The sequence below is a fragment of the Rhinichthys klamathensis genome, unplaced genomic scaffold (genome assembly GCF_029890125.1).
Source record: "Rhinichthys klamathensis goyatoka isolate OS25496 unplaced genomic scaffold, OSU_Roscu_1.1 h1tg000368l_1, whole genome shotgun sequence".
In the NCBI taxonomy this organism is placed as follows: domain Eukaryota; kingdom Metazoa; phylum Chordata; class Actinopteri; order Cypriniformes; family Leuciscidae; genus Rhinichthys; species Rhinichthys klamathensis.
In genome coordinates this window covers 448,667-472,299 of record NW_026606876.1, presented here as the reverse complement: position 1 = coordinate 472,299, position 23,633 = coordinate 448,667, and the positions used below count along the sequence as shown (strand labels likewise).

Here is a 23,633-nt window from a genome sequence, read left to right as displayed (position 1 = left end):
ATGGCACACAAAACTGGAAACACTTCAGATTTTCAAAGTCGTCGTGTGATTGGTTGAATTCTGCAGGATTATAACGGTTCGCCTGGAAACGGAGACGCCGTGAAGCCAAACCCCCTCATGGAAAAACACAACTGTGACAATGAGCGCTTATCAGGATCAACTAAACGCTGGATGTCCAAAAGTACGTGAAGTTCATGGCATAGACTCTTTAAAATACGTCCAAGAGTTTTACACTGTTGGTGTGGGGACGTCGACGCTACATTTCCACGCCGCTAAACACGACGCGGAGCAAGCCGAACTGTGATTGGCTGCTTTACCTGTCAGTCAGACTAGGTGTAAAGAGACAGGGGAAGATGAGCCGTGAGAGAGCTGTCACTGTTACCCATAGTGATGTGTCGCGCAGGTTTAGAGCTACACTTTAACCTAGATTAAGCCTCCAGGATCACATTATGAAGACGTTATGGACGAATTCAAGGCATGAGTCCTCGTCATACGCAGAGCTGGTCAGTATGTAAGACTACACCGAACACACACATTAACGCATGACATCACAGGGAGACGCATCACTGCAGAGGGCCTATCCCAAAACATCAACACGTAACCTGAAACCTCGGAGCTTTTAAATGACACACAACACACATGAGGAGTCTCGCTGTGACATCATCGGTCCGGCGGTGTCAGGTGCACAGAAGCGGGCGTAACCCTTAGCATCCGAGGAGGAAATGATGACTCAACACCTTCATGCTTAGAGGAAGCGGAGGAACAGCTGAACATTAATGACAAAAGATGCATAGAAAAAGAGTTCTCTATAAATTCTCCATAAAATATGGTGCTATGCATAAATCAGCATTCAGAGTCCATTAACACTTGCCATCAAATGTGGCGATTCAAGTCACACGAAGGAAAAAAAAGCTACATTTATCTTCGGCAGGGGCCAGTAAGATATATATAAAAATATATATATATATTTCAATTTATATTTATATTAAAACTAAAGTAAAACAGTAAAATTGTGAAATATTATTCCAATTTAAAATAGCTATTTTCTATGTAAATATACATTTTAAAATATATCATTTAAAGCTGAATTTATTTCCAGCATCATTACTCTTCTTCGGTGTCACATGATCCTTCAGATATCACTCTAATATGATGATTTGATGCTCAAGAAACATTTCTATATTTTGTTTTCTTCAGGATTTTTTTTTAATGAAAAGAAAGTTCAAAAGAACAGTATTTATCTTAGAACATGAATTTGATCAAATATACAGTCTCGTGGGTGTTAAGATATATTTATTGCTGGTCAAATTGATGTGAAGATGTAGAAAAAAAAGTTCATTTTGAACCATTTTGACATTCCCATCAGCCACACTACCCAAAAAAATACTATAAATAGTACTTGTAATTACATAATATATTATGTTTTTAAATGCTAATAATCTGATTAGTTACTTTTTATGGATTACATGATTACATATTCATACAATGGCAGTCAATTATTTCTAATTTTATCATTTTATAATATTTTGATTGTTTTTATTTTCAAATAATTTCTTCATTTCAATTGTACATTTTTACGATTTAATCAATCATTAGCTTTTCATCAACTCACAATCCTCCTGCAGTTTTTTTTATTAATCCCAGTTTGGGAAACCCTGGCATAATATGCGTTTCATGTTGTTTATAACAAAGAATGGAAAATATTTATATATATGTGATAACTGAGATAGGTCAAAAGAGTAATCTAAAAGTACTCAAAAAGTAGTCAGAGTACATCACCTAAAATATGTAAATCTAGATAACGTTACTATTTTTATAATGTAATTTGTAATCAGTAACGACTACAATTTGCCGGTAAATGTGTCCAGCGCTGCAGATCTCTGCACTCATGATCCGGCGAGCCGAGAGCGGCACATGTTCTCTTCAGGACTGGGAACCACTCAGGAAAACCTCAGAGAGTTGACCATCTCCCATTACAGGAACTGTCTTAAAGTGCCCTGTGCTGAACATACAGCTTTAATGTTGTTTATGTGGTGTTTTTAATGTGCTTTAAGACAAACCATAAGTCGACAGCATTGCTGAGTGTTTTCTCCTTAAAACTGCAGTGAACCAAAGACAGTCTCAAAAACACGGTTTGAAATCGCTGGTGTTTCTGACGCCACAAACGACCTTGTAACCAATCAGATCAACGTGTGATCGTCAACCAGTGGATCTCTGAGCTGAGTGAGTGAGTGGAGGCGGGGCTCATCTGCATATTCAGAGAACCGCGTATACTAAATGAGGCAAGGGTGTCGAGTTACATTCAAGCTACTTTAAGACATGAAGACAATATTTCTTTTCAATGAAAAAACTTTAAATATGTTATTTTGGTGATCAAAGATGAGTTTTAAGGGATGAAATGATCGACTACAGGAGGACTTTAACCTTTTAACTGTCCATCAGTGACGAACAATAAGGAAATGCTGTAGCTGCATTTCCTTATTGCTCGTCACTGATGGAGAACTGGAGAGCTTCGGATACAGTTCTGAAGCAGTTTAGTTATTAAAAGAAAAGAAATATGCATCATTCTCACATTGAGATCATGTCTGCCTTCAAAACAACTGCTGCTACCCACCAATGACCAGCAGGCTGAAGAAAATGGTCATCCCGCTGGACTGCTCCTCTTCCTGGGCCTTGACCCCCGTCTGCTCCGGCAGGATAGGCTCGTTTTTCGGCGGCTCAGGGGTCGCGGGCTTGGGCACAGCTGTGGTGCTCTGAACAGTGTCATTGCTGGAGCTTTCTGTGTCATTTGTGGCCCTGGATCACAAAACCAGTCACATGTCGCACGGGTATATTTGTGGCAATAGCCAACAATACATTGTCTCGGTCAAAATTATAGATTTTTCTTTTATGCCAAAAATCATTAGGATATTAAGTAAAGATCATGTTCCATGGAGATATTTAGTAAATTTCCTAACGTAAATATTTCAAACTTTTATTTTTGTGAGTGAATGAAGCACAATCTCGAAACATAAATGGACAACTTTAAAGGGGATTTTTCTCAATTTTGATTATTTTGCACCCTCAGATTCCAGATGTTGAAATAGTTTCCATATCCTAACAAACCACACATCAATGGAAAGCTTATTTATTCAACTTTCAGATGATGTATACATCTCAATGTGAAAAAATTGACCCATGTGACTGGTTTTGTGGTCCAGGGTCACATTAACCTGTCAGATTAATATATGTACATAATATATTATTACATATTTGACTTTATAATCACTTTTTTAATTAAATGCCTACTATCTCCTAAGATTTATCTCAATGATGAAACGTATTTACCTCATGAAAATATATTATTCATATAAGTTGTATGACATTCACATCTATATTGTCAATGAAAGTGGACAGATGGATTTTCTAAACGCTCCTACAAAACTAACTAACTACACAGAAAGACAGAAAAAATACTTATCTGTACAACATGACATTTACAGCCAATAACTGTAGATCTATACTTGTACGGGGAAGGTATCAGGTGTTAATACCAAGCTACTTTGATATATGTGTGTGTGTGTGTGTGTGTGTGTGTGTGTGTGTGTGTGTGTGTGTGTGTGTGTGTGTGTGTGTGTGTGTGTGTGTGTGTGTGTGTGTTTGTGTGTGTGCACATATTCGAACTTAGTGATGATTAACATATGTTACTAAATATTATTCGTCACTGTACGCCACATCACAGCTGTCAATCAATCACGCACTTACACTTCCTGCTGTTAAACTGTGAGCAAACTGATAATATGTGAAGATATGTGATACAGTAATACCTGGTCAGCTGTTCTGCGTGTCCATCAGCAGTTTTCTGATCCTGTGGATCACTGTCAGCTGTATTATTATCGACAGGTTCTTCACCGTGTGTCTGATCATCTGCCGCAACAAGCCGCGCGAGATCAGCCGTCAATATTATTAATAACACACCGATTACAGCAGCTCGGTTACTGACACGCATCGTGCTTATAAACACAAATGATCATTAGACGTAAGGAAAAAACCGCAAAATTAAACTCATGTCGCCACAATCCATGTTTCGCAGAGTAAATATATCGTCATTATTATTTACCCGGAAGCTCCGGGAAATGTAGTTTTAATTTGTAGTTTTAACCGCTGGGTATTTTTTTTAAGCATAAACAATGACATAAAACGTATATATCCTGTATTGATATCCACATACATTATATCCACAAAATAAATGACGTATCGTTGTATAGAAAAAAAAAATGTAGGCTAGTTTAAAAAACGGAGCTGATGCAGCGATGGTTGCTGGGAGTTATAGTTCATTTAAGGTGGGCGTGTCAACAATGCGCATTTCTGTGATGCATCAGTCTTGTATGAAAGGTTTCATGCCATAGTGTTTACATTTATGATCGACCTACAATGATTGTCATTTTCCGTTTGTGTGTGTGTGTGTAGGAGTAGCCGCCTAACTATATAAAATGTGCAATACAGTCACTGTTATATTAACATATTGTTCTGTTTTATTCCATTCCATTTTATTTGGTGTTGTTTTTAAGCTTGTTTTATTCTATTCGTGGTGTCGATGTTCATTAAGACATATGGATTCATTGCTAATGTGATTGTTTTTAGCTCATACTGTATAAGCTAAAAAAAAAAAGAATAAGCCCTTGGCGATCAATACGCATGTAGTAGGCTACTCCCTGTGTGTTTTACAGCCTTTGATGGAAACCGGACCATGAGTGCAGCGTTACGTAATCGCGTAAAGTCATGCTCACACACTCCCTCCTTTGCTGACGGTCCCTTTCACAGCCCTGATATCTGTGCGTAACGCGAGTCCCATGCGCTCCCATTCATTAGCAGCGCGCGGGTGTGAGCGAGTGTGTGTGTTTGTGTGCTCCCGCGCGCGCTGTCCCTACTGATTTCTACACATGGAGATGATGAGACTCTGCTAACACGAGTGATCCTTCTAGATTGGATACCTTTCGGGATCGCACCTGAATCAGCGTGTTTGCGCTAGGACTCTCCATCTGGGTCTATTAACGGATCATATCTGCCTATAGGCCACATATAGAAGAAGATCTGTCTATATAATGCCGACACATATACGACTTCGGAGAAGGTCATTTCTCGGGCTTATATTTCTCTTCTCGCTGTCCACTTCTGCACTGTACTTCATCTATTCAGCTCCTGGTATAGGTAAGGCAACATCTGTTTTTGTTTTATAAGAATAACACCGACCTTATGATGTGAAATCTGCTGTGTGATTATTATTTAGGCTGGTCTGTGTTTTTGAATTCTCCATTGATGATGATCATACGATAAATAGCCTAATTGTGTTCGTGTTTAATGTAATAAATCCGCGATCGGTGTGTGTGTTTGGAAAGCGCGTTCTGCCAAGCATCATGTAGCCTATGAAGATGTCCATTTAGAGAACATTTAACACACTGGGTGAATTTCGCGTTTATCTTTTTGGACCGTTCAACTTTGTTTATAGACTGTATTCCGGTGAAATTATGAATTGTGCTATATAGTATAGCCTATGGGTGATCCGTGCTTTCCGGGTGCGTTGGCTCGGACGCGCACGGTTTTGGGTAAAGCCCCGCCCACTAGACGCTCCTTCCCGACAGCGAGAGAGGACAGTCCTGTGACCGCATGATTCAGACATGAATATTCAATCAGGACATGCTGACGTCGTTTTGTTAACTCCCACTGGAGGAAAAACTGAATCATAAATCTTAATAGTCGATTCGCGAATAACTTTTAATTAGCTTTATTGAAACGATCTTAAATAATGCAGTATCAAACATTTAACAACAGGCTACATTAACAGACGTTATTACACCATGCTTAAAAGATTATTTAATATGAATAATTACAGATGACATGAAATATAAAACTGTATATTTTTAGTCATGTCAAGTCACCTTTATTTATATAGCGCTTTTTACAACACAGATTGTTTCAAAGCAGCTCTACAGAGATAACAGGGAAATAATGCAACAACGTCTAATAGCGTCATAGTCCAGCTTACGTTCAGTGATGGTTAATTTTTGTTGTAAAAAAAAGTTATTAATTTAAAGCTTTTTAAAAGCCATATATGACGTAATCTATTCATGTAGAGATGTGTATTAGGTAAAAAAAAAAAAATCAATAAAAAATGAGTGTAAAACTATAATTGTTAGTTGTACTGAACCAAATTAGAGGCATTGCAAAGCTGTTTTGTGAATATATAAAAAGTTTTTGGAAAAGATTAAATATGTTATGCATATATGTTATGCCATGTCTCAGTACACCAGCACTCAGTTGTTAAAGCAAAATACATAAAATGACATGTAGGCCGATAGGCAAAACAATGGGATGTTTGTCATTCGCCAATACATAGGTTTCAGGATTTTTTTAACAAAACTTTGTATAAAGATGATCAACTATATGTTATGAAAGATATAACGAAATGAATTTACATACCATTTTTCTTTATGCAATAGCGCCATTCAATGCAATGTATCTATTCACTGTATCTAATTTGCATATCAATGTATTCTTGGAGAAACATGAAAAAAGAGGTGTAATAATGGGAGGAATAATTGGCAATATCTTCCTAATGTAATCTAAGATTTAGGAATATTGATATATAACATCGCTTTATCAATGCCTGTAGACATGCTGTGCGTCCTGGTGTCTACGGTGGACATGGATGATGTTCTCTAACAGAAAGTCATGTTTTGATTAGAAACAGCATGACATCTTCCTGAGATGTTGAATTATGACAAAAGAATTGGAAATTAGTCAGATTTAAATGATAATTACAAAATATGATCAAATAAGAGTGCTACATTTTTCACTAAATTAATATCAGTCATATTTAAAGAAAAAGGAGAGGGAGTTTTCATGGTGAAACCTCCACACATTTGGTGTCTCTGGAAAGCCCTGAATGTGCTCTCTACAAGACACCCGGACTTAAAACTGTGACATGTATGCTGTGGGAGAAACTCACTGAAATATAATGTCCGCTACACAGGGCAAGGGTCTTCCCCTGGGTCCCGGTAAACTTCAGTCCGGTGTGGTCAAGTGTGTTACTGTGTGCCGGCCTGTGAGCGCTTTTACCATCAGTGTTTCCCATCACTGCGTTGTCCTTTCTCCTCTGTTTAGCCTTGTTCTGCATTGTTCTCCACGTATGCAAATTCGCTCAACTATTAAGAAAGTCACTTAAGAAACCATTTTAGCTTCCTTCTGCCTCGGGGGTTCCCGCTCGTAATAGGTGTTTAAAAGAGGAACAAGGACCAGAAATTCTAGTATGTTAATAATGAATGAAACTTGGCTTGTGGTGAGCGTCCCGGATGGAGAGGGGTGACTGACATGTTAAACGGGAATGTCCTCTTCTGGAGGAAGGCTTTGTGTAAATGCCGGGAAATGTCGAGTCCCAAGTGTATTTCTGGTGTTTGTGGGGCATACTGTACTTTTGGCACAGGATGAAATAGAAAGATATGAGCTCTCCTTTGGAAACCAGTGATTTTTGGTTGCCTTCGCCTGGAAAATAAAGCTTAGGAATTTGTTAAACAAATTCTTTAAAAAAGAAAAAAAAGTGCTTGTGTTAGTTTTTGTGTTCATGTAGATCGGATATTTTTACTGTGATGCAAATCTATTCTTTCAAAACTGAGAATTCTGTCATTATTTACTCTCCTTCATGCCGTTCCAACCCTATAAGTACGGTGGCCGAGAGAGCTCAACGCGCTGCAACTGAAGAAAACACATGCAAATACAAAAAAACACATGCAAATAAAATAAAACGCATGCAAATACAAAAAAAAACGCGTGCAAATAAAAAAAAAACACCCGCAAATTAAGAAAACATCTTCATCAGTTTCACAACACACGTGTGCTCCAAATACTCACAACACCACCAAATACAAACGCGCTGCAAAAGCTCACAACACAAATACAGAAAACGCGCTGCAAATAACACAGAGCACAACGGAAATGTTTCCAGAGGAACCAAATAAGTGACGAACCCGGCTGGGACGTGCTGGAATAGAGGGAATGCATTAACGTCACTTCCCCGCCGAAACACGCCCCCCTCAGCGGGACTGAGTGGCAGAATATGGCGTTATTATCCTGTCCAATGTCGAGAGCGCATTATTGTAGCGCGAAAGTACATTAATATTATGCGCGAGCGTGAATCTCTCTGCTCGCGCGCGGAATATGATGTGCCGAGCGTGAATCTCTCTGCTCGCGCGCGGAATATGATGTGCCGAGCGTGAATCTCTCTGCTCGCGCGCGGAATATGATGTGCCGAGCGTGAATCTCTCTGCTCGCGCGCGGAATATGATGTGCCGAGCGTGAATCTCTCTGCTCGCGCGCGGAATATGATATGCCCAGCGCGAATCTCTCTGCTCGCGCGCGGGAACTGGGCACGTGCTCTCAGATACACTTCTCTTGTAAGAATTCTCTCTCTGGGCTGAGTGGGCTCGCTGCCTCGCTCAGAGAATATGCCTGCACTTAAAAACGTGTTCAGTGCAATCGCGAATTGCTCCTCTTCCCCAGCTAACAATTGTAGGTTATAAGAACGTTTTCATAACGTTCCCATTAAGTTATAAAAACGTTATTTCTGAATGTTCTAGGGAATTTCAAAAAGTCCAGTTTTTTAGACGTTGTATTAACGTTATTTCTTGGTTATAAGACCGTTCAATTCTCCCGTTATGTAAACGTTGTATTAATGTTATTTCCTGGTGATAATAACGTTAGAACGTTCAATTCTCCCTTTATATAAACGTTGTATTAACGTTCTTGCTTGGTTAACTTATAAGAAGTTATTCACACGTTCAATTCTCCCATTATATAAACGTTCTCTTAATGTTTTTCTAAGATAATGAAAAACGTTTCATTCATAACAAGGTAGCCTATATAATAGGCCTATAGAACCTAAAACAAGAACTTTCAGATTTTAAAATTAAGACAAAAATAAATAAAAAAGACCCATGAATCATGTCTATAATATGTGTAATGTAGTCCACTGAAGTCGAGTTGAATTGAACCCAAGTAGGCCTATAGTTTATTCCAATAAACCGATTTGGGTTGAAGTGACCATATGAAATTAACATGAACATAAACTTGGAAATTGTTGTAAAAATGAGCTATATAAATTAAATTAACTTTAACTTGTGGATGTCATTGGTTGTTTTTGGTCATAATCCTTGTCCTTGTGTTCCCATTGTCTCTTGTCTAGCTTTGTTCCCTGTACCATTGTTGGTGATTCTATGTTTAGTCCAAGTTTATGTTCATGTTAATTTCATATGGTCACTTCAACCCAAATCGGTTTACTGGAATAAACTATAGGCCTACTTGGGTTCAATTCAACTCGACTTCAGTGGACTACATTACACATATTATAGACATGATTCATGGGTCTTTTTTTATTTATTTTAGGTTCTTCATATAGGCTAGGCCTATTATATAGGCTACCTTGTTATATAAAAAACATTAAGAAAGGTTTTAATAATTATTAAAACATTTCTTAATGTTTTTTTTATTGAATGAAACGTTTTTCATTATCTTAGAAAAACATTAAGAGAAGGTTTATATAATGGGAGAATTGAACGTTTGAATAACGTTCTTATAACATAAAGGGAGAATTGAACGTTCTAACGTTATTATAACCAGGAAATAACATTAATACAACGTTTACATAACGGGAGAATTGAACTTTCTTATAACCAAGAAATAACGTTAATACAACGTCTAAAAAACTGGACTTTTTGAAATTCCCTAGAACATTCAGAAATAACGTTTTTATAACTTAATGGGAACGTTATGAAAACGTTCTTATAACCTAAAATTGTTAGCTGCGGGGAAGAGGAGCGATTCGCGATTGCACTGAACACGTTTTAAGTGCAGGCATATTCTCTGAGCGAGGCAGCGAGCCCACTCAGCCCAGAGAGAGAATTCTTACAAGAGAAGTGTATCTGAGAGCGCGTGCCCAGTTCCCGCGCGCGAGCAGAGAGATTCACGCTCGGCACATCATATTCCGCGCGCGAGCAGAGAGATTCACGCTCGGCACATCATATTCCGCGCGCGAGCAGAGAGATTCACGCTCGCGCATAATATTAATGTACTTTCGCGCTACAATAATGCGCTCTCGACATTGGACAGGATAATAACGCCATAGTAGAAGAGCTGCTGCGTGACTGGAGTTAATAGGGGAAACTGCGTTAACGCGAGTAAAACAAACTATTATCAGTTTAAACTAAAAGTTGGACTCGATATAGTGTTCCTTACAACTTATCAAAGATCCAGTGATCCATGGATATTGACATGCAGCCAGGAATCGTGTTTCCTGACATTTATATGTGCCTGATTTCGACGCCGGGGAAATAAATGAAGACAATTTGCCTGTAAACGTTTTATATAAATACAATATAGATAGGTCTAAATCCGAGTGATCACTTACATTAATGTTATACTGTATATCATCATATCGTCCAGCCCTAAAACTTGTATACTTTTTTGTCAGTGTTTATTTAAAAACATCCAATTATGCAGAATATAGTCTGTTCTGTAGCTTTTTGCAGTCTGTAAAAATATACAGTACCTCAGATTTCTGGTCAAATCTAGTTGTACAGTCAATCGCAAAGCTCTTTCCCGTTTTAGATGTGTTTTGTGTGATTTTCACGGCGTTCACGCTGAAAACAAATGCTGCCGCTCAGTCTTTTTGCCACTTGTGGGCGTGACCGCATTCACTCCGGCCGACGCTGACGTCATGCGCATACCCTCTATAGATATCCATAAATCTATGCGTCCATACATATAGTTTTATGTCTATATGTATGGAGACTCTTGAAAATGAGATGTTGCATCTCAAGGGGCTATCCATTAATAAAATTGAAATTGAAATTAATTTCCTCATTATTTTCACCTGGGATGTTCCCATGACAACGCAGCACAGCGTCCATCAGCTGAAGAGCTGTTCTTACCACAGAAATATAATGCTGTCAACATAACGGATGCAAATACATTTTTATTTTTAGTTTACAAAAAAGCTTTTAAAATATGCGTTATATCTGTGTGTCTCAACTTTAAAATTTTGGACCCTACATTACCTAACATTTCTTACGAAACTTTTCTTTATGAAAATGTAATAACATGAAACAATTTGTACAGTGTAACTGATGTATAGATAAATATCTTTCCTTCATGATTTTCTTCTTTATCTTTTTTATTTATTTATTTTAGTTTCCAGCTCATTGTTCTTTTCTCATTTGTATTCTGATGACATTGAACACATTGTTAATACATTTTGTACATTGTATACACGTTGTATGTCATAAAAAAATGTAATCTCTGTATGTTTTGCACAAATAAATAAATAAAGTATAATTTTAAGCTGTAAGCACCAGCACGCATAGATTTATGGATATCTATGCCACTGCCAGCACGCACGTCCCAGCCGGGTTCGTCACTTATTTGGTTCCTCTGGAAACATTTCCGTTGTGCTCTGTGTTATTTGCAGCGCGTTTTCTGTATTTGTGTTGTGAGCTTTTGCAGCGCGTTTGTATTTGGTGGTGTTGTGAGTATTTGGAGCACACGTGTGTTGTGAAACTGATGAAGATGTTTTCTTAATTTGCGGGTGTTTTTTTTTATTTGCACGCGTTTTTTTCTATTTGCATGCGTTTTATTTTATTTGCATGTGTTTTTTTGTATTTGCACGTGTTTTCTTCAGTTGCAGCGCGTTGAGCTCTCTCGGCCACCGTATATAAGGCTTCCTTTAGTCTTCGGGACACAAATGCAGATATTATTAATATTCTCTCATGAATGCACATATATAGAGCACTCAAATAGCTCAACCGTAACCTCATTGGTTCTTGTGGGAACTTAAACACGATCGCGTGGCACATTAGATTACTTGAACTTGTGTTTACCATATTTGGGCCTGGTTTCACAGACAGGGTTTATAGATTAAGCCAGGATTAGGCCTTAGTTAAATTAAGGCATTTAGGTGAAAATCAAGCTTTTAATGTTGTTGTTTATGTGGTGTTTTTAATGGGCTTTAAGACAAACCATGTGCAAATTCAAAAGTCGAGTATTTTCTCCTTAAAACTGCAGTGAACCAAAGACAGTCTCAAACACACGGTTTGAAATCGCTGGTGTTTCTGACGCCACAAACGACCTTGTAACCAATCAGATCAACGTGTGATCCTCAACCAGTGGATCTCTGAGCAGTGTTGCCAGATTGGGACGGTGATTTCCAGCCCAAAAGCTCACCAAAACCCGCCAAAAGAAAAAACCGCCCAAAATTTTACTGCCAAAATAATGTGATATAATTTCATTACCATGTCATTTAAGGTTGATAAGCACAATTTGTATCTCCTTTAAACAAAATAACGATGATAAAATAAAAAAATAAAATAGAAAATTCCACCAAAACAGATCAAAACAGGGCAATAATTAAGGAGAATTAGCCAATATGACTAAAATGTCCAGGTGGACACTGTCAAAACGGCAATCAAGAAATGAACCGATGACTTTAACCCTCGGAAGTACACATTAAATTTAATAGTAACTTTGAACTATTAAAAACAAAGAACGATTCAGTGCGTCGGTGTCCTCGCACATTCTATATGAATTATCTTTCACTCCAACAAAATTGCAGAACATAACGCAGAATTTAGCAGTCAAAATGGATTCATCGTTGATTTAAACCTTTTTCAGCAGCTGTCAGGGACAAGTAGAGTGCAGTCTGGATGGTGTAACGTTAAAGTTGCAGATGTTTGGTTAGGCTAGTGTGCACATGACATGTATCAGGAATCGTCGCATATTTGATTTCAATTCAAGTCATTCAACTGTGCTCTCCTCTCAGAGTTATATTCACCATAGTGATCTCCTTCCACGTGTGCGTTTTTAGAGTTGCTCACTACTTTACACTCTTTTGTATAGTAGGCTATGTCACTGTGCCTTAGCGATCACTTGAATATACAGCTACAACTTCTCGCGCTCAATCGCGTCTGCCTGCGGATCGCTGATTGGCTAAAAGTGCGTGCTCGTCGGTGATGTCAACACTAACGCCAGCTGACTCTGCATGAGCGTGTGTGTACAGTAATGTCATGATGACTGATTTTATGGACTACATGCACTTTAGTTTCGTTTTTTTAACCAATTAGACTTTAAAATGTAAATGTTTGAAAACCGCCGAAATGATCCCAAACCAGCCCAAATTTTGACCACCCGCCCAAACCCTTTTTACCCGCACAATCAAATTCAAAACTGCCCAATTGGGCGGGAACCCGCCCAATCTGGCAACACTGTCTCTGAGCTGAGTGAGTGAGTGGAGGCGGGGCTCATTTGCATATTCATAGAACCGCGCATACTAAATGAGGCAAGGGTGTCGAGTTACATTCAAGCTACTTTAAGGCATGAAGACATTTTTTTTTTCAAGGAAAAAACATTTAAATATGTCATTTTGGGATAACATTATTGACCACAGGGGGTCTTTAAGTAGCTTTTATAATCATACCTTAGAAAAAAAAAAAACATTACTGGTGTGCATCTTCAGACAAAACAATGGCACTGATACATTTTAAGATATGCCAGTAGAAGTTGCCTTCAGTTAAAACAGCTCAAACGTGCATTTTAGTCTTGGACTAGCCTCATCCTTAGCCGAACGGATCTTAAAACTGTAAGGATCAGTTCCAGCTTTGTTTCCACTTAAGCCTGGTACCATGGTACGGCACGGCACGATTACAAACTGTTCCCCGCCCGGAAAACACAAATTAATAATAAAATGAAAAGAAATATCTGATCATCCTCCATAACACGGTCACTATTTACCTCTCATATCGCCTGTAAACTCTTGCGTTACCAAGGCAACGACTGACGCTTTTGTATTATATTCCAAACAGCTCCGTTATCAGACCCTCAGTGGAAAACGAAAGCGCAACCGTAACTCTACCGGCTGGACCGGATCGGCACAGAATGGGATGAGAACCATTCGGCCGACGGTGGAAAAGTGGCTCTTGTCTATGAAAGTGGGGTTGGTGTGCTGTAAATATGTGTGTTGATAAATTTTTATATGCGAATAAAAGCTTACATTAAATCTGGTCATCATATAAAACGTTTGGATTAAACCGCAGATTCATATGGATTACTTTATGACGTCATTATGAACTTTTTGAAGCTTGAAAATTTTAGGTCGCATGGACTTGACATCAAAAATGATGAGGGAATATATTAAAAATGTCTTCATGCCCCGAGGATGAATAAAAGTCTTCTGGTTTAAAAGTCTTTTGAATAAAAGTCTTCTCCCTCATGTCGGTTTGGAACGACATGAGGGAGAGTAAATGATGACAGAATTAAGAGTTAAATTCCTTTAAGTACTTCATTTGGTAATACAAATTTGCAGATTTGAATGAGCTATAGACTTTGGTAAGATTCCTCGTCAACCGCTAAACCCTTGAGCACTGTACGATTCTATGAAAACACTGAGGTTGCATGAGTTTTTGCATCAACATACTTCTAACTAACAACTACAATCAAACTTTACGACTACATGTACAACTACTAGTAGACTGTTAGAGATGCTTAGAGTTAGGGTTAGTAGAATACGTTGAGATGTAGTTGCAAAGTTACTTGTAGTTAGTAGAATGTCTACTCTAAAGTGGATCATTGAAATAAAATGTCACTTTTAAAATGACCATGCCACTGTCAATGGCCTGCAGGGAAGAAGAGCGGTGAGGATCTTTGAGCAAGCAGCCTTTATTCTGTGAACACACACACACAAAGATAATCCAAACAAGAAGCCAGTGGCAATAATCCAAACAGGGAAATGTAACAGCTTTACAACTGAAGTGTAAAGACAACGAACAACAAACAAGGACTGAAACACAGTGGGTATAAATACACTGGGTAACAAGAGGCTAACAAGCAACAGGTGAAGCTCATTAGTCACCATGGTAACTAATGAGGGAAACAATGGCAGCATCCGAAATCACATACTCTCTTCTGTAGATACTTATTTTAAATAAGTAATTACCTATATAGTATGAATGTATATTATTCACCATGTTGTCATTATCACATGATCTACCAGTTGCGTCGTTTCACTGCCATTCACAAATCCTCTCCCGTGGCCTCATGGGATAGTAAAGTGTCCATCGTATGCACACGTCTTGCCGGAAGTAGTAGGTCATCCGGGTACTTTTTCCTACTCTTGTATGAGTACTTTACAGCAGGGAAGTATGCGATTTCGGACGCAGCCAAAGGCAAACGGGAATAAACCAAAGGAAGAGAACACAGGCACAGCTAGACAAAAGAATATCAAAATAAAAGTCCTGAAACACAGTCGAATCATGAGTCACATTGACGAAAGTGTTGGTTACTCTTTTAGGTCAGTTTTTAGGTGATTTCTAATTCACTAACAGTCTTGTCAAAGGACAATGCATTTTCAAATACTATATTTATATTGTGCATTAAGTGCAAAATAAGTGTTTATTTTATAAAACCAGTTGCTATACATTCTGGGCGGAATATCCTTAAATTGTATTAGGCTATATAAACTGATATTATATTTGACCACCTTGCTCTCAAAGTCTTGACTATAACTTTCTAAATTCAGATGAATGAATTGTAATTAATTAATCGAATCGATTGCAAGTAATACCCAAAATGACAACAGTTGAAATGACATTGTTGTGGCAGACAAAAGCTTTGAATAGACATTGCAAAAACTAGCTTTAGCTGTCAGTATATTAAGTTGGTTTAAAGTTAACATGCAGACTGATGTCTTTGGCCATGCAAAATTAAAGTAAGACATATTTTCTTTTGTATATGCGAGTGTTGCAGATTATTGAAAAAGAAATTGGTTGTTGGTTCTGATTGGATGTTGAGATGTGGCCGTCGGAGGCGGATGAATATGAGCTTGTAGTGGAGGGATTGAAGTGGACTAAATTATTGGACACAGTGTACGTCACCAGAGAGAGGTCAGTTGTTTTCACCACAAGATCCAGTTATGATATTTTGATAAACAATAAAGGTAACACTTTATTTTAAGGTGCTTGTAATAAGCAGTAATTAACAGTTAATAAGACACTTATAAGACCTTATAAGATGCATATAAGATGCATATAAGCATTAACTAATGATAATAAATAAATAAAATTATATAATACATTTCTCAAGTATCAATACATTGCACTTTTAGAACAGCCGAACAAACATAAATGGTAACACAAACTCCCAGTCCCTTAAAAATTGACCTTCCCAAGAGGGAGTAGTTTCCCTGATCTCTTCAGGGCCTGGACCTTTAATTTACCCTTATATGAAGTAGTTAATGCTTATATGCATCTTATATGCATCTTATAGGGTCTTATAAGTGTCTTATTAACTGTTATTACAAGCACCTTAAAATAAAGTGTTACCGGGTGAATTTAAATTTTAATGCCGACTTTATGGATATCAAGGACAATGGCCAGAGTTCAGTGCATCACGAATCGGATGCAACTGACCTCAATTTGTCGAAGTGCACACAATAAGAGTGATGTGTATCTCTATACTTGTCTCAATTGGAAATACAGTGGATCCATGGAGATACATGTCTCGTGTCCCCATGGTAACGACCCCCGAGGGGTATTTAATGCTTGTCAAGGTTTGAAGGCCACCGAAACCTTCGGGAAAGCTCATTTCCCACACGCCGCAGCTCGGGGGACGGATCGCGGGACACAGGTGTGTCTGATTGATGCAGTTTATTCAATTAAACCTAGAGAACATCCTGCTAGAGCACAGGTCCTATTTACGGACGCGGACCCCAGGTGCCTCCGTTCGTAGAAAAAACAAAACAGACAAAAGAGGAAGAGGAACTGTCTTTCTGCAGGACTGCCTTTGCTCCAATCCTGAATATACAGTTGATCTACAAAAAGGGTCAGATCTGGGGATTGGAGAAACAATGGGATACATCTGACATAATCCTGATGTTCATGAAATCATTGTTGAAATTGTTGAGCGGTGTCTATAATCCATGACGACGGGATTAGATGACTCCCATGAGATGATGCTCCTATATGAGATTATGCCAAGTAGCAATCAACATCGTTGTTGGTCCTGGACAAATATTCCCACTAAGCAGATCAGATTTGAGGGTTAGGGGAAGGCTTTGGACGGGGGTTGAGTTTGTCAAACTGTTTTCCCTTTCATTTTAGTTAATGGTTGAGGTCTGTTTGTTTGAGAAATGTTGAGCGTTGTTGAAGTTTGCTCAATGAACTTAATTAAATTAAGGAATACTTTTCCTCGCAATTAATTCAGGTCAGACTCAGTACAATAAGAATGAAATAAGTTTATTTAAACTTATACTGTTTAACTTCCACTAGGAGTGTAACGATACCCTCATATCACGATTCGATATCACGATACTGAACTCACACTTCTTTATTATTGTGACATATGATAAAAGGTTAACAAAAAAAGCACCATTGATTAAAATGCTAAATTTGATATTACATTGTGTGTCTAAATGAATAAGCTTGGGCTTTGTGCTGGAAAACCAAAGGACAGGACAATATATATTATATATTGTGACTCGATATATTGTTACAGCCCTAACTTCCATGTGTCATTCTAGCCTGGCATGTCTTTACTGAAATGCACTATTGCTGGTTAGTATCACACAGGAACTAACACACATAGATGGATAGATAGACAGATATCTGATCACAGTCTAACCACAACTCTTCAGAACAATGATGACAACATTCACAAACATCACAGAAATGAAATGTCCAGCATAACTGCACATTAAACACGAGCATGTCTTTCCTGTACTGAAAGCACATACTGCACACCTAATGCAGGTCCAAAACATGCACTGGGAAAATATATTTTCATAATTTGTTATTGCAATTTTTTCTTCTTCTGTCAAATAAACTAATTTATGTGCTTTACATAATGTAATATTTTGGGTTTCTATGTATGAATCTCCTTCATTGTATTAACTCAAATTTTGAAGTTCAAAAAACTCAAAATATTAAGGCATACAGGTAACTTGTAACAGCCTATGATTTTTGATGCTCTGCGTACTACTCTTTCCAACCTAGTTTTGACCGCTCAGGACAAAACTCGGTTGGAAAGAGTAGTACGCAGAGCATCAAAAATCATAGGCTGTAGCCTCCCTTCACTTTCTTCACTCTTCTCCACTAGAATTATCAGAAAGGCTAAAAACACCATAGCGGACCACTCTCATCCTGCTCACCATCTCTTTAAACTACTCCCATCAGGAAGAAGATATAGGAGCATTAAAACTTCTACATCACGTTTTAGAGACAACACTTTCCCTCTGGCTATCAGATATCTGAATTTGCACTGACGGCTAGCAGCACCTCATTAACTGTATGCATTGTGCACTTTCTCTGCCATAGGGTATTGTCCTTTTTAATGTCTGCAGGGTTTTGGTCCTATGTCCTATGGTTGCTGGGGATTGTTGGGTTCATTGTTGGTGTACTTATGATGTCTGTTTTTTGGTTATTTATGTCTGAGAGTTGTACCAAGACAAATTCCTATCAACTTAGTTGACATGGCAATAAATTATTGATTGATTGATTGATTGAACTTACTTTTTTAAGTTAAACCAACAATATTTATTTACAGTGTGCAGGGAACTGCAGATGCTCTGCCCAGTTAGTTATGTCAACAAAAATGATCCATGTAGTCCCAGTGCAAACGAATTAAGTAAACTTCAGTATTACGTTTTATATATTAGTGGATTGAACAAAATGAAATTAAGTTGTGACAAAAAGTTGCTTTAGCTCATAATTATTTAACTCCACTGCAAAGTAAATATATTACAGTAACTATATTAAAGTTGCCATCCATAAAATAGCTTGTTACAATGTTATTTGTGTTGCCTCAATAATTCAGTCTTTAATTTTCGTAATCTTCGTGACTTGTGTGACGCCACCATTGCAGAAAGCTATCTAAAAGCGGCCGGAGATATTGCCATTACTTTGGTTTTGTTGGGAGAAAAGATGCCAATAACACCGTTGTCGAATGTAAGGCTTTAATTACTGAACGTTACATGGATCGCCCATCCACCTCACTTTGATCCCAAGATATACCGGTACATTGGCCCAACTATTATCACACATCTTTCTAGATACATCATGACATGTTATCATATCTGGGTAACAGGTAATTATAGCTACAGTTTTAGCATCAAGCTACGCATGACAATTTGTGAGATTGATACTCCAAAATAACTTTATAACTTTAACTTTAATAATAAAAATTAATTTGTAAATAATAACTTTGTAAACAGATTGCGATATGGATTTTGGTCATATGATAAGGCGGAAATGTTTATATATATATATATATATATCCTAAACATTTGTTAACAAACATGTATTCATTACTTCAATGAGCTCATTGTTTCTCTAAGCGATCCTGGGTGACGTCACTTCTTGTTGACGTTCGAACTATTTTCAAACAAAACGGAGGCTAGCTAGACCCTCCCTCCTCCTCATCCGCACACTAACCCCCCAAACCCCACCCCAAGCCCTTCTTGTCGGTGATTGGCTGGAACAGTTTGTTTCGTGGTGCGGGTTAGCCCAGTTTGTTTTTGTTGCTGTTTGTGGAGCCTGGGGTGTCTGCAGAGATCGCGTTTCTTTACAGTGTGTTCAGGGGACAGGCAGCCCGCGGATAGTGAGGAGATGTTTGCTGTATGTGACAAAAAAAGTTTTGGCCTAAAAAACGCGTGACATCGCTTAGAGCACCTTTAAATGAATACATTGTTTAAATGAATACATTATTAGCTAAGTGTGATTTGTATATGTACATTTCTGAAATACATAACTTGGACACAGTCACCTCTGATAACAGATCGCTCTAATTCTCATAAAAATAGCCCAAATCTCATGAAAATAAAATACAATCGTAAGCTGCCGTAATCATGTGTTTGTTAGTTTCATGTTTCGTGTGTAGAAACGTTTCTCTGGGCTAGTGTGTTTGTCATCGGAAGAGAATTGCAGGTTATGAGCAACACTGTAATATGAGAGACGTATGAGCAACGAATGACCTTCCTCTGAATCATAACAGCTGACTACAGAAGCCACCAATACGCTCACCAGATCGCAGGATTCACTGGAAAAGTAATAGAAAGTATTATTCCTTCTGAAGAAATACAAACTAAGTGTGTTTGTGCCCTAATAGACAACATATGCAATTACCAATTCTGTGGGGTGTAATGGAAAAGTAATATATCGAGTAGTGTAACGAATTACTGTTGGCAGGGAGTAAGTAAAAACGTTTTTTTTTCTCTCTTTTTTGAGCACGAGCCCAACACGAACGGTGACCTTCTCTCTGTCAGAAAAACAGGTTGAAGTTGATTCCCCAAACCCCATTTGTGTGTTGCACTGATCAAGGTTATGCTTTTGTCTTTCTGAATGGCAGTCTAGCAAAATTTCCGTGACAGTGAAGCCTGTGGTTGACTGTGGTTACGTGGGCTTTCGTGTGCCGTGAGAACTGCATGCACACAGGAACACAGGCTTGAAAACACATCGGTGATCATCACCGTCATGTAGAGTCAAACCAAAAATTATTCAGACACCCGGTATGTTTGTGTTATTTTTTACTAGTGTGTGCAGGACACTATTATAGTTCATTTATGTAAGTGAGGATAGCAAAATAATGTAAACTGTGACATAATATACCCCAAAATCCTTCATACAGTGGACTACGGATTAGCTGGTAATTGTTTGACCTAAACTGGTATTATCTAATTGTGATGTTAAATTTAACAGCTGACAGATATTCAACATAATTCATGTGTGGGAGTCTAACAGAAACCAGTGAAACATCAACTGATCTGATAACTCTGAGTTCTGCTCATATTTTATTACCATTTTCTAAACTATAGCGAATAAACTGTGATAATGTGAGACATGTTGAGGGTTTCTGAATATATTTTGGTTTGACTGTATGAGTTTCGGGGCAATGAGCCAAATGAGCCGACTTGAAATCAAAAGGTACAATTACTCACCACATGAAGCTCTTTCTTTTATTTAGTCAGAAAGTCAAGTTCCTGCTTGTCTCCTTTCCCCACACGAGCCTTTATGAGTGGCTGCCGGGTGAATGCGGAGGTGTTGCTGAGGTGTATTTGTCTTTGCCAAAAGAGCCCCAAGACTCAATGATGTTCAGGTCTACACACTAAAAGTGGGAACCAGCAATAGTTTAAAGAGCAACTGATTTAATAAAAATGAGTTTTGTTGGTTGTTTTAAAGGTGCATGTGAATTAATGCATGAATGCGAGAAACATAAGTGCTTTGCCAATCATTCGTGTGTGACTTTTGCTTTTCTGCTCTTCTAGCTTTGGTTAACATGCATGCATGGTGCATTTATAATGTGCAGGATATTCAACACCACAAACCCTACTTAGATGAACACTCATGGAGACACATGCAAATGCTGCTAGAAATGAACTTTTCCGTGCAGAAACAGCGCATGTAAAGACATGCAAGCATATCTTCAACTGAAGGACGTTTATAAGAGGATCTAATGCAGGATCCAGACGCTCTCCTTCTACATAGTTTCATCTTGGTGAAAGTCGTTTATATCTGAGCCGGTGTGGAAATGACGCGTAGAGGCAGAGCGCTCCAGCTGGTCTCTGGTCAGTGTCATATTTGCATGGCCATTTGTTTACAGAAGATTAGGCCACATGGAAATGCGCCAGGGAGGATCGACAGAGGTAGATTTACACCTACGCATTGGTGCGCATGCTAGTCAAGTGACAAGTCACCTTTATTTATATAGTGCTTTTTACAAATACAGAGTGTTTCAAAGCAGCTTTACAGAGATAACAGGAAAATAATGCAACAAAGTTTGTTTCTAGAAGGAAATCACGTCACAGTCCAGCTTAAGTAAGTTCAGCGATGGTTCATTTTTAGGAAAACACCTTGGCAGAACCCAAGCTCAGTCGGCAGACACAACAGTGTGTGATTACACCCCACAAAACTGCTATTTGCATAGAAAAAAGAAACTGGACATATAGCAATTTATTTAAAGAATAAGTTATTTGCATTCTAATCTTGAGAAATGTGAACTATAGTAGACAGGTTTGTTTTTTGCAGCGTCATTTGTTGAACAGAAACACAACCGATGCGTCTAGTGCCGGCTGAACCCTTATAGCATCAGTCTAATGATAACCTGTGTGGTGTGCATGGGTGACGATGCTCACAGTGCTCAGATATAGCGGGTTGTTAACCCGGTGTTGTCCCAGCATGGCAAGCCCATCCGCTGGAGCCGCTGTTAGGGTCCGAGGACGGCCATGTGACACCCACAGCCACATTAAGACTGGAATTTGGTTAAACATCAATGTGGGAGGCAGACGCCACCTTCCCGGTCACCACCACATGTAATCCTCTTTCATAGCCACGTGAAAAATGACTGAGCTAATCTATTTACTCATTCAGTGATACGATAATCAACAGTCTTATCTTCTGTTCGTGACCGAGAGAAGAACTACAGTACATATACTCCCGGACTGTGTGGAAGTCACAAGACTCGAGCATTTAGTACACACCCTGTACACTGTACAAAATAGCTTGTGAAAAGGGTAACACTTAATAGTACATGAATAACGTACTATTGTTTACCCCGAAATGCTAATTAATGCATTCATTAACAAGCATGTACTAACGTGTAGTTAAGATGGTACATATATTCATGCAGGAACTCATATGACTCATGTCGTAGTTAAGGTTAGTTCCTCTTTAGTACATGTCTTAACTCATCATTAGTTCATAGTTAAGTAATTATTAATTCAGGTATTAGAACATGATTATTCATGTACTATTGTAAAGTGTTACCGTGAAAAGTTGTCTCGTACGTCATTAACTGTATTAAATGAAATGATTGTGATGGATGTACCAACCAGTCTGGCAGTTGATGTACCCAACCCATTGTATTTAGCACAGTTGGTACAAGAGATGTTCAGATTATGACTGAAAGTTCATCAAAAGATGCTTTTCCAGCAAATACTGAACAAAACACAATCAAGCTACACAACACATGGCGTTAAATATTTACTATACAACATAAAGTGTGACATAAACAATCATAAGCACATATCAAATAACAAATAAGGAGATGACAAAAGAATGCAGTCAAAGTGAATGGTTTTACATTTACATGTTGGCTAATTGGGGGCTGATTTGTATGATCTCATTCAAACGTGTTCATACGATCTGCTTTACGCCGCACTGATGGTTCGGTTTAGGCTTGGAATTAAAAGCTTATGTTTTCCTATAAATCAAATCGCATGAATACATGTAAAAAAAAAATGTCACCTCGTAACAGAGACGTTTTCTCATTGAGATTGGGTTAGTCAGCCAGAAAGGTTTGGAACAACATTTGTTGGCAAGCCGATCACACGGGACAACGTGACTATTTTACGAGGTGGCGCTTTTGTCAATAGTAAACATGGTACATACGACCAATGAAGAAATCATTTTATTTTATTTTATGCATTTATTTTATCTGTCAGTGCGTCTCGTCTCTTCCCAGACAGCAGCGTAGTGTCGGCCTAGATCCGGGCCACATAGTACATGTGGATTCAACACTTAACAGATGTGGGCCGGATCTGGGCCGACACTACGCTGCTGTCTGGGTTT

The 23,633-nt window shown here is 38.3% G+C and overlaps 2 protein-coding genes across 2 annotated transcripts in view; one reads left to right on the top strand and one right to left on the bottom strand.

Annotated features, from left to right (window-relative positions):
* slc9a8 (solute carrier family 9 member 8) overlaps positions 1–4,107 on the bottom strand; it is a 40,741-nt gene extending 36,634 nt beyond the window's left edge. Inside the window, exons 1-2 of the mRNA XM_056233326.1 lie at positions 3,807–4,107; positions 2,615–2,796 (exon numbers count right to left, since the gene is read on the bottom strand). Coding sequence (XP_056089301.1) covers positions 2,615–2,796; positions 3,807–3,988 — 364 coding nt within the window. The 5' untranslated portion in view covers positions 3,989–4,107. The remainder of the gene's footprint in view (positions 1–2,614; positions 2,797–3,806) is intronic.
* Positions 4,108–4,800: 693 nt separating this feature from the next.
* Positions 4,801–23,633, top strand: part of b4galt5 (UDP-Gal:betaGlcNAc beta 1,4- galactosyltransferase, polypeptide 5) — a 44,021-nt gene continuing 25,188 nt past the window's right edge. The window contains exon 1 of the mRNA XM_056233328.1: positions 4,801–5,190. Coding sequence (XP_056089303.1) covers positions 5,085–5,190 — 106 coding nt within the window. The 5' untranslated portion in view covers positions 4,801–5,084. The remainder of the gene's footprint in view (positions 5,191–23,633) is intronic.